Raw genomic sequence first — 12183 nt, 5'->3', positions numbered from 1 at the left:
AAGACCAAGAAAAGAATGTATATATAGGTAGATAGATACAGACACACACACACATATATATATACACACACATACATATATTTACGACTGGGTCACTATGCTGTACAGCAGAAATTGACACAACACTGTAAATCAACTATCGACTAATTTTAATAAAATCTCTACATGCAGGCCTGGTTTTGCCTATCACGTAAGGAGTGTGATTACAGAAGATTTACAATAGCAGTCCTTTTGACAGGAGGCCCTCCTGAGCAGCCTCTAAAATCCAGTATGATCCTTAAACATGGAATTTGCACAGGGCTTGTCCGGGGCATCCGTTGAGAGGTGATAAACCTCAATGAATTGTTTCATTCTTCAGTAGTTTCTGGGCAGTATTATCTGACAGATGAGAGCCTTGTGATTTGAAGGAAGCTGAATTTCTTATGAAGATAATTTATACCCAAAGGTATTATAAGGGAGAAAATTGGGGAAAAAAATGCATAAAGGCATAAAGCATTGTTTGGAATGCAGATAAGGCACCGTTGGTTTTCTTTGGCAGCCACGTTTTCAAGGACAGGACAGTTCTGGATTGACAAGGAAAGCTGGTTTCTCATTTTGGTATTTTGGACCTCTCACTTGTTTGTATGTTATTCTTGATGCATCTGAGCTTGCTAGTTCTGATTTTGCTAACTAGTTAGTCAGGTGACTTTGCCAAGGTCATTACCTTCTCTGGTTTTCCTGTGTTACTCGGAGATAATGATAATTGGAACTCTCCCTCAAAGGACCTGAGTAAGGAGTTAATGAGATAATAAATTAGATGATATTGTTTATCTGGTTTAGAGTTAAACTGTAGGTACTATTTCAGTGTTCTAATAGTCTATCAAATACCTTGAGGTTTTGTATCAACCAAGCAATTAAAATATAGTGAGCGCTTCCCTAAGTCCTGAGGATGCTTTAAAGGTTATTGGTTAAAAAAAAAAAAAAAAAAACATTGCTTACACTTTGGAAGCTATAAGAGATCACTTGCTCCTTGGTTCATGTTCTGTAACACATCACAGGAGCTTCTTTGCGAAGACCGTGGACAGATCCCTTTGCCTGGTTTTAAAGCCAGACTCATCTTTACCGTAATGCCCTGAGAATTGGGTAGCTGGTGAAAATTACCGTATCATGTCAGCTTTGGGAAAAATTAGAGGCAAGATGTTGGCCCACCCATGGCAAACGATCAAGACTATGAGAAGTTTTTCACCTTTTCTGAAGAGTCCTCCTTATTGGCTTCAATTTCTGTTTCCACCCTTGTTGTCCTCTTTTTCTCTACACTATTTCCACTTTTTAAAAAAATTTTTCATTCTTACATGTCTTTCTAAGCCATGTTAGAATCTTTTTAAAATGCAGAGTACAGATAATAAGTAAGGAATAATTATAACAGAGGTGAAGTAAGAAGACTTAAGGAAAACCGCAGTGAGCTTCTCCAAGGAAAGCAAAAAATGCTTCCATCGGTAAAAATTCATCTTTGCTGTCTAGACTATTCAAGAAAAGCAAACACATTTAAAGGTAGACATTTTAAAATCCAAAAGTGTTCCTATTTGAAACCAGGAGATTATTTGATTTCAAACATGTCCTGAGCGAGGCCTGGATCTACACTCTCTAGTAAGCAGCCACACTCACAATTTTCAGGCACACGCCCTGAATGCCTTTGTGTGTACCTTGTTGTTCTTGCTATGTAAAGGATGAGGCTGATTCAAATTGATGAGGGTAAAAATATCAAATTACTCTTTGGACCCTAAGCACCTGAGACCTGCATGGCCTCACCACCTATCGCGCCCTCCCTTTCTGATTATCTGGTCTACCCCGCCAAGGGTGCAAGTTTCTCGGGATGCCTTCATTTACACGGCTTCCTCCCCTGTGTTCATGTCCTCATCCGGCCCCAGCCTCCATTCCTGGCTCTTCTTCCCCTACTAACCTCCTCTCCCAGCCGCTCCCTCTCTCTAGCGCCCCTTGCTCATTTTTCTGAGAGGACAATCCATGTTCTTGAAAAGGTCCTCTCCATCCTCCCTGTATCAAATCCTAGAGTTGCTGATGACACTCATTCCCTAGGCATCACCAAGCGGAGGCAAACCATCTTTGCTCTCCCTCAGGTTGTGCCCTTAAGATCCTCACTAGATTGCGTCCACCATCCCCAAACTCCTGGTCCAACCCCCTTCTTCCTCCTCCCTCTGTTTCTGTTTTGTAGGTAGGTTCATTTGTGCCATATTTGATTCTACATGTAAGTGATATCCTGTGGTATTTGTCTTTCTCTTTCTGAATTACTTCACTTCTATGAGAATCTCTAGTTGCATTCACATTGCTGCAAATTGCATTATTTCGTTCTTTTTTATGGCTGAGTAGTATTCCATTGTGTGTGTATACATACACACATACATACACATATATATACACAGCGTGGGGAGTTTGGGGTTGGTAAATCCAAACTATTACATTTGGATGGATAAGCAATGAGGTTCTACTACACAGCACAGGGAACTATATCCAATTGCTTGGGATAGAACATGATGGAAGATAGTATGAGGAAAAGCATGTGTGTGTGTGTGTATATATATGTACGTATATATATATGTATGTATGACTGAGTCTCTATGCTGCACAGCAGAAATTGAAACAATATCATACTCTAATAAAAATAAAATAAAAATTTTAAAAAGAGATTCTCACTAGACTTCTTGTCTTCACCCTAAACCAACTAAACCTTACTTTTTCTGAGGTCCAGTCATACAGCAGTTCTCAAAGGGTGGTCTACGAACTCCTGGGAGTTCCCAAGACCATTTCCCATGGGGTCAAAACTATTTCCACGATAACACTAAGACAGTATTTGCTTTTCCAACTGTGTTGACATTTACCCCCCTGGTGCAAAAGCAATAGTGGTTAGAAAGGCTGGTACTTTAGTATGAATCAAGGCAGTGGCACCAAACTGTACCAAACCATGCTACTCGTGTCTGTATTTTTCACAGCCACACACTCCCACACACACAAAAAAGGAAGAAGAGTGCGATAAAGAAAAATACAAAAATACCAATTTTACGGTAGAGTGTCATCATTTGTTATTAGATGCATTTATTTATTTGTTTGTTTGTTTGTTTTGCTTTTTAAGGCCACACCCATAGCATATGAAAGTTCCCAGGCTAGGGGTCGAATTGGAGCTACAGCTGCTGGCCTACACCACAGCCACAGAAAGGTGGGATCTGAGCTGTGTCTTCGACTTACCCCACAGCTCACAGAAACACCAGATCCTTAACCCACTGAGCGAGGCCAGGGATCCTCGTAGTTCCTAGTCATGTTCGTTAACCGCTGAGCCATGAGGGGAACTGCATGTTACTAGCTTTATTAACTCTGCACATGCCTATTTAATAATCTGAATAATAGAATGGGAAGTGAACCTAAAACACTTCAGTGTTTCACCTGAGGAAATGGCTGAAGATGTCCCAAGCTGCACTGGACACTTATTTTTCTCATGGAACTTAATTCTTTCTAGAAAGGACAACGCACAAACTATAGTTATGCAGACTTAGTTATTTTGTGGACATTTTACCAAAAACGAATGAATGAGTGTGTTAGGAAAATAACCTACAGGGTCTGTTGCCAATGATAAAGAGGGTAATTTCAAGCAAAAATTACAATTTTGGAAAACTTGTATCCACCAACATGGATCTGACAGCTTTGTAATATCGAAAGACTTCTTAATAAGATAGGTGGTGATAGGAGTTCCCGTCGTGGCTCAGTGGTTAACAAATCTGACTAGGAACCATGAGGTTGCCGGGTTCAATCCCTGGCCTTGCTCAGTGGGTTAAGGATCCGGCATTGCTGTGGCTCTGGCGTAGGCCGGCGTCTACAGCTCCGATTGGACCCCTAGCCTGGGAACTTCCATATGCCGCAGGAGCGGCCCTAGAAAAAGGCAAAAAGACCAAAAAAAAAAAAAAAAAAAGTGGGTGGTGATATTAATGAATGTGATTTTTGATCTTGTGTCATGAAATGTGTCAACATTTGCATCACTCAAGGAACCAACATTTTTCAGATGACCAATGTACACTCCGACAGAATCGTGCATGGGTGAAAATATCCATTAAAGGTGAAAAATAGATAAATGGATTTTAATAATGTATTATTTGATTATGGCTTCAGATTTAATGTGGCAATAGATTTTAAGAAACTGCCATTTGTTGAGCTGTGATGAAGTATCAAAAAAGAATATTCACAACAGTTGAAAGCCTATTAAAACGCCCTTCCCTTTTCCAACCACATATTTGGGTGAGGCCAGCTTTTCTTCAGACCCTTCAAACAGAAGGATATAATGTAACAGAAGCTGATTCGAGATTCCAGGTCTCTTCTATGAAGTCAGAAGTGAAAGAGATTTGCAAAAATGTGAAACCATGCCAGTCTTCTCACTCAGCTTTTTCTTATTTGGGAAAAACAATTATTTTTCATAAAAAAGATCACTTTGACATATGCTGGGTTTATTATTGTTACTTAGAGATGAATTTATAAATAAATACTTTTCAGTTTCTCAGTTTTTATGTCTAGTACAATAAATGTAGGTGGATAAAACTCACATGAACCAAGTTCTTTAGGATCCTCCACAATTTTTGTGATGTGTGAGGTTCAGAGAGCAGAGTTTGAGATCTTTGCTGTAGAGCTTTATTCAAACTGCTGGCCAAAAAGAGGGAGTTCCCGTTGTGGCTCAGTGGTAATGAACCTGACTAGTATCCATGAGGATGCAGGTTCGATCCCTGGCCTCCCTCGGCGGATCTCTAAGAGGCTTCTGTCACCTGCCATCTCCAGCTTGCTGGTCGTGGCTGCCTGAGGAATCGTGGAGAAAAGAGCTGCAGTGACATCGCCCAGGCCTCCCGTCATTCCTTGTCACCCCTGCCCTAAGCCTGCAGCCTGGCCTCCTCCTCCATTCCTTTCCTAATCCTCTCAAGGCCAAACAGCCAAGATGTAAAATGCCAGGAAGAAATATAAACCAAAAGGCAAGGAATCCCACTCCCAGGAACAGAGCACCTCCCTTTCCAGGACTCACGTTCATGCCCAGGCTGATGTTGGCGGGTGGGGAGGGGAGACAGGAGATGGAACCCCCTCCCCAGAAATGGGAAAACGGCAGATCCAAGAAGAAGACCCTTGGATTGTGTCCTAAACGATGCTCTACGTAGAAATAAGAGAAGTTCCCGTTGTGACGCAGCAGAAATGAAGCCGACTAGTATCCATGAGGATGCAGGTTTGATCCCTGGCCTCGCTCAGTGTGTTATGGATCTGGCGTTGCTGTGAGCTGTGGTGTAGGTCGCAGATGCAGCTTGGATCCCATGTTGCTGTGGCTGTGGCGTAGGCTGGCGGCTGTAGCTCTGATTTGATCCCTAGCCTGGCCTTCCATATGCCACAGGCACGGCCCTAAAATGCAAAACGGAAGGAAGGAAGGAAGGGAGAGAAAGAAAGAAAGAAAGAGAGAGAGAGAGAGACAGACAGAAAGAAAGAAAGAAGGAAGGAAAGAAAGAGAGAGAGAGAGAGAGAGAGAGAGAGAGAGAGAGAGAAAGAAAGAAAGAAAGAAAGAAAGAAAGAAAGAAAGAAAGAAAGAAAGAAAGAGAAAGAAAAGAAGGGAAGAAAGAAAAAAGGGAGAGAAAGAAAGAGCTTTTGGTTCCTTAATTCCCCCCTTTCCTGAAAATTCTCAAATTAATCAGCCCACCAGCTTCGATCTTACCAGCTAAGACTACTTGCCTTGTGAGGGCCAGAAAGCATTTTAGTCCCCAGGATTCCTGTTCAGGAAAACACTTAGTGCTGGGAGCCCCCTGGGACTGGTGGCTGAAGCCCCAGGCCTGGGAGTTGGTTGATCCCAAGGCTTGAAAATTGAGAACAATAAAAACTGCCCAAGGAACAAACAAGGAAAGATTCCTGTTTTGTTCTTTATAGGACAGGGGGACGAGAACAGAGCCTGAAAAGGCGAGAGAGAGACAACCAGTCAAATCACTCCATAAAATGTCATGAAGCTGAGAGGAAAAAAAAAAGGTGTTTTGAAAAGGGTTATTATGGGATTGTATGAAATTGAGTGTGTGAAACATTTGAAAGTTGTAAAGCATTATAAAATTTAAAGAATCTTTCGTTTGATAAAAAAAATGTGAAGGAGTTTGCGTTGTGGCTCAGCTGGTTAAGGACCAGATCTAGTCTCCATGAGGATGCGGGTTCCATCCTGGCCTCACTCAGGGGGTTAAGGATCTGGCGTTGCCATAAGCTGTGGCGTAAGTGGCAGATGTGGCTCAAATCTGGTGTTGCTGTGGCTGTGGTGTAGTCCTCAGCTGCAGCTCAGATTGGACCCCTAGCCTGGGAACTTCCAGTATGGCAGGTGTGGCCATAAAAGGGAAAAAAAATGTGAAAAAAATACATAAAGAAAAAAAGGTTCCCTATTCATGATATTCAAATTCAAAAAAAAAAAAAATTTGCCACTGCCACCAAGGTTTCAATAAACATCCTTATATGTTTAAAAAAAATAGTTCCCTGGAGTTCCCTGGTGGCTCAGTGGGTTAAGGATCTGGCCTCAGCACAGATTCAGTCCCTTGCTCTGGAACTTCCCACATGGTGCAGCCAAAAAACAAAGAAACGAACAAACAAAAAAGCAAATGTACACATACAAACGAAAAAAAAAAGATCAAGTGTGTGCAGACACAGGAGTTGAAAATGGGTGAAACTACTATGGGCTACATGCTAGGGAACCTCAGCAATAGGCAGCATGCTTTTGGAAGGAACCAGAACCTTGGACTTGAGGGTCTGAGACAAGTTCACCTGACACCCTCCATGCAGCCTCAGAGGACAGTGATTTTCTAACCCCGCATCATCTTGTTGAGTCTCAGATGTGGTCACACAGGAGCTGGGGTCAGCTTATTGCTCTCCATCTCTTGCTCTTCTTAAAGCTTCCTCTCAGTCGAGCAGGGTAATTATTGATGTAGTTGAAAGCATCTCTGTATTCAGGTCACAAAGACTTTAGCCTGGTCCTGGCTCTGCCACCCTCTGCCCATGTGACCTTGGGCCGGTCCTCATCTCCCCAGACCTCAGGGGCCTGATCTGTAAAATGATGGAGGTGAGGAGGGAAAGACTGAATTAATGATCCCTCAGGTCCCTTGCAAATCAAAATGCAACGGATCTTGCAGTATTCATCTCTCACACATCTTCATTCCCACTTGAACTCACTCTTGTGATAAAATACCATTTATTGTAGAAATAAAAGAATCAGCATTTTTTTTAAAAAATGGAAGCTATTTTCTTAGTGGCAATTTCTCCACTAAGAACACAGAGTAAATTAACATGCATTGGTTTTGTTACTCGTAATAGGATCTTTTTTATAAATCTAAGAAGAACTACATAAATGGTGTTTATATATATATACTCACATTCTCTAGCTTTCCTTTTATGCCTTCCCCAGACTTACAGGTGTTCTATGGTCTGGGTCTGCCTCTCACCTTATACCATTACATCACTAAGAGTCAAAACAAAATAATGTCCTCTCTGTATCCTTCTAAAGCCTAGACACCATTCCTTGTACAAAGTGAGCATTGAATAGAGATGTGTACAGGAGAACTGAAACTTATATCCAATCAAAATTTCTAAATTGGAGTTCCCGTTGTGGCTCAGGGGTTAAGAACCGTACTGGTATTCATAAGGATTCGGGTTTGATCCCTGGCCTCGCTCAGTGGGTTAAGGATCTGGTGTTGCTGTGAGCTGAGGCGTAGGTGACAGATGTGGCTCGGATCCCGGGTTGCTGTGGCTGTGGTGTGGGCCGGCAGCTACAGTTCCTCTTCAGCCCCTAGCCTGGGAACTTCCATATGCTGCAGGTTTGGCCCTTAAAAAAAAAAAATGTTGCTTTGTATTGTGATAGGCTTGGTGGTGCTGCAGGAATACAATATTCCACAAGTTTCAGTGGTTTAATGCAAGAGAGGGTTCTTTGTTTCCTTGGCCAACATTGGCTCTAGGATGGGGTGGGAGTCAGGAGAAAGATATTTCCACTCCACAGAGCCACTCAGGGACCGAGGCTGAGAAGAACCCTGCTTCTAGTTGCACACCTGTCTGCAGTACACGGTGTCCTCAGGGAATGCGACAGAAAATCTTCTCCAGGGCTTTATTCCTGATTTCTGTACCTATTTCATCCACAAGAACTAATGGCACTACCTGAGATAGGAGAGAGTGGGCTCCCCTATCTTTAGGCAAGAAAAGTGCCCCCAAGCCTGCTAATCACTAGCAATGTCTACCTCATGCTTTACTCATAAGCTAATGTTTTGAAGATAATGGACTCCTTTGAGAATCTTATGACAGCTACGATCTCTCTCCCAGGAAAAAACATATTTATGTTGAAACTCTCAACGCTTTGCGTAATTGTCAGGTTTGTCAGTGGAAATAGGGTTGCACTCCCGACCCCATTCACTGGTCCTCTAGGGATCGATCCCTAGACCCAGGTTCTGAATCCTTTGACTGAATCCTCAGGCATGTTTAGCACCTGCTTACAGACCAACAGGTGAAAAAAAATACATTATGGTGTTCTGCTTTAATTTTAGATGAGGGAAAGCCTATATATTTACTTGTTTGGTCAGATCTGGCATCATGCAAAATTAATGACCAATGGGTTTTCCTCTGTGTTTGTTTTTATCAGGAAAAATTTGAGGGCCTATTCCGGACTTATGACGACTGTGTGACGTTCCAGCTGTTTAAGAGCTTCAGACGTGTCCGAATAAACTTCAGCAATCCCAAATCTGCAGCCCGAGCCAGGATAGAGCTGCATGAAACCCAGTTCAGGGGGAAAAAATTAAAACTCTACTTTGCACAGGTAAGATCATTCTTTTTTTTTTTTTTTTTTTTGGCTTTTTGCCTTTTCTAGGGCCGCTCCCGTGGCATATGGAGGTTCCTAGGCTAAGGGGTCTATCGGAGCCATAGCCGCCAGCCTATGCCAGAGCCACAGCAACTTGAGACAGCAACTCTGGATCTGAGCTGCATCTGTGACCTACACAGAGCTCACGGCAATGCCAGATCCTTAACCCGCTGAGCAAGGCCAGGGGTCGAACCCGCAACCTCATAGCTCCTAGTCGGATTTGATTCGTTAACCACTGAGCCACAACAGGAACTCCGGTAAGATCATTCTTTACTAAAGCTAATCCTATGGGCCTTCGTTGTTGTTTTTTTTTTTTTTTATCTTTTAAAAATGCAAATGGAGCCCTTTCTACTTTCAGATTGGTTTGTAATCTGTAATTAGTTCACTGAGAAAAAAACCTATATCGTGATTCCCAGGTGGAGACAGGATAGCAGTTTAGAAAGCAGACTCTGAGGACTGGCAGGTTTGGCTCTAATCTAGGCAAATTATATAACCTTACTGGGCCTCAGTTTCCCCATCTGTAAAATGGGGATGGTGACGTGCTCCCTATACCGTCATTATGAGGATTAAATGAATCATTGTGCATTAAAATGATTAGCGTTGGGTAAATGCACCCTACATGCCAGCTAGGACTTATAATAAGAATGCTCTGATCACACCTACTCCTAACTTACCAGGCAAGGTTATAAATAAAACTTAAATTACGTGACAGTTTCAGTAGACTGTATATCTTTTCAATGACTCATACCCAGGACAAAAAAGTTACAAACATGTGAAAATCAATTTTGTGCTTTGTTTTATCCCAAAATAAATTCTGGCTCTTCCGACAAGGCCTGGGTAATTCTTGACAATGTTCATGAAGAGTCCTCAGCAGTAGAACATCGGTGTCCATAATGTTTCCTTAGTATCCTCGTTCATTACATAGATACCTCGATCCATCCATTAGTCGTTTGTAGGCATCATTTTCACATCAGGACTCTACAGAGATGATGCAATGAAAGGAATATAGACGTCGCTTTTTTTTTTTTTTGGACCGCACGCATGGCGTATGGAGATTCCCAGGCCAGGGGTCGAATCCAAGCTGCAGCTGCCCGTCTACATCACAGCCTCAGCAACTCAGGATCCGAGCCTCATCTGCAACCTACACCACAGCTCACGGCAACGCCGGATCCTTAACCCACCGAGCGAGGCCAGGGATCGAACCTGCATCCTCATGGATGCTAGTCAGATTCAGCAACTGCTGAGCCATGATGGAAACTCCATATATCACATTTTCTTTCTCTACTCATCTGTCCACCAACATTTAGGTTGTTTCCATGTCTTGACAATTTCAAATCATGCTATAGTGAATGTCGGAGTACTAATATCTGTTGAACATCTGATTTCAATTCTTTTGGGTAAATACCTAGGAGTAGAATTGCTAGATCATACAGTAGTTCTATTTTTCATTTTTTGAGGAACTCCCATATTATTTTCCATAGAAGCTGTTTGGTTTGTATTCCCATCAACAGTGTGCAAGAGTTCCAATTTCTCCATATCTACACCAACATTTGTTGGCATTTTTTTAAATAATCAGACGTGGTTTTGATTTGCATTTCTCTGATGTTAAGTGATGTTGGTCACTTTTTCACATATCTGTTGACTCTTTGTATGTCTTTTTTATGGATATGTCAAGTCCTTAGCTATTCGATTTGATTCGATTGCTTTATTTTATTTATTTATTTATTTTTTTTGTCTTTTTAGGGCCCCACCTGTGGCATATGGAAGTTCGCAGGCTAAGGGTCGAATTGGAGCTGTAGCTGCCAGCCTACACCACAGCCACAGTAACTCAGGGATCTACACCACAGCTCACAGCAACACCAGATCCTTAACCCACTGAGTGAGGCCAGAATTGAACCCACATCCTTATTGATAGTTGGGTTCGTTACCACTGAGCCATGACAGAAACTCCCTTTTTTAAAAATTTTTATTTTATTTATTTTTCTTAGTGCATTTTAAAATCAGATTATTAGAGTTTGTTGTTGTTGTTGTACTATTGAGTTACAGGAATTCCTTATATATCTTGGAGATTAACTCCTTTTCAGATATATAATTTACAAATGTTTTTCTTCCATTCCTGGTTGCCTTTTCACTCTTTTGGTTATTTCCTTTGCTGTGCAGAAGCTTTTTGGTGTGATGTGGTTGCACCCATTTATTTTTTATTTTGTTGTCTATGCTTTTGGTATCATATCTATGAAGTCATTACCAAGACCATTGTCATGAAACTTTTCCCTTATATTTTCTTCTAGGGATTTTTCAGTTTCAGATCTTATGGTTAAATCTTTAATCCATTTTGAGTTGATTTTTGTGTGGTGTTAAGATAAGTATCTGGTTTCATTCTCCTGTGTGTGGGATATCCCATTTTCCCAACACCCTTCATTGAAAAAACTATCCTTTCCCCATTTTGTATCCTTGACACCCGTGTTGAAGATCAGTTGACCCTATATGCACAGATTTATTCCTGAGTTCTCTTTTCTTTGCATCTGTCTATATGTCTTGATGCCAGTACCACACTGTTTTGATTCTATAGCTTTGCAGTATATTTTGAAAGTTGAAAGTATGATATTCTTCTTTCTCATAATTGATTTGGCTGTTTGTTGTAGTTTCATATGAATTTTGGAATGTTTTTCTATTTCTGCATAAAAATGTCAGTGGGATTTTGGTAGGGATTGCATTGAATCTGTAGACTGCTTTGGGTGGTATGAATATCCTGCAACACGGGACAACATGGGTGAACCTTCAGGACATTATGCTAAGTGAAAAAAGCCAGTCCCAGAAAGACAAATACTGCATAATTCCACATATATGAGGTATCTAATATAGTCAAATCCATAGAGTCGAAGAGTGAAATGGTGGTTACTAAGGGCTGGAGGAGGGAAAATAAGGAGTTACTAATCAGCATTCATAAAGTCAAGCAAGATGAATGTACAACATTGTGCCTGGAGTCAGGAATAATGTGTCACACACTTAAAAAGTTGTCAAGGGGATAGAACTCATGTTAAATGTTCTTACCACAATAAAGTAAAATTAAAACTGCAAAAAATATCCTTAGACTTTAGCCTGAGACTCATGTTCAAATCCCACACGGCTAATAACTTGTGTGATTGTAGAAACCTCAGTCTCCTCATCTATTAAAACCCTACTTGGTTCTCTAACATGTAAAACATAAAGTTACTCTCTGCCCTAGTAATTCCACTTCTGAGTCTATATCTCAAAGAACTGAAGAGAGGTCCCAGACAAATACATGTCCACACCTATTCATAATAGCACTACTC

At 41.4% G+C, this 12183-nt stretch overlaps 1 protein-coding gene across 3 annotated transcripts in view; it reads left to right on the top strand.

Annotated features, from left to right (window-relative positions):
- Positions 1 to 12183, top strand: part of RCAN2 (regulator of calcineurin 2) — a 303056-nt gene that overhangs the window by 265718 nt on the left and 25155 nt on the right. For all 3 annotated transcript variants that reach the window (XM_021098802.1, XM_013988974.2, XM_021098801.1), the window contains one exon: positions 8654 to 8827. In XM_021098802.1, the coding sequence (XP_020954461.1) occupies positions 8654 to 8827 (174 nt within the window). The remainder of the gene's footprint in view (positions 1 to 8653; positions 8828 to 12183) is intronic.

Source organism: Sus scrofa, chromosome 7 (assembly GCF_000003025.6).
Source record: "Sus scrofa isolate TJ Tabasco breed Duroc chromosome 7, Sscrofa11.1, whole genome shotgun sequence".
Lineage (NCBI taxonomy): Eukaryota > Metazoa > Chordata > Mammalia > Artiodactyla > Suidae > Sus > Sus scrofa.
This window is presented reverse-complemented; position numbering and strand designations above follow the sequence as displayed.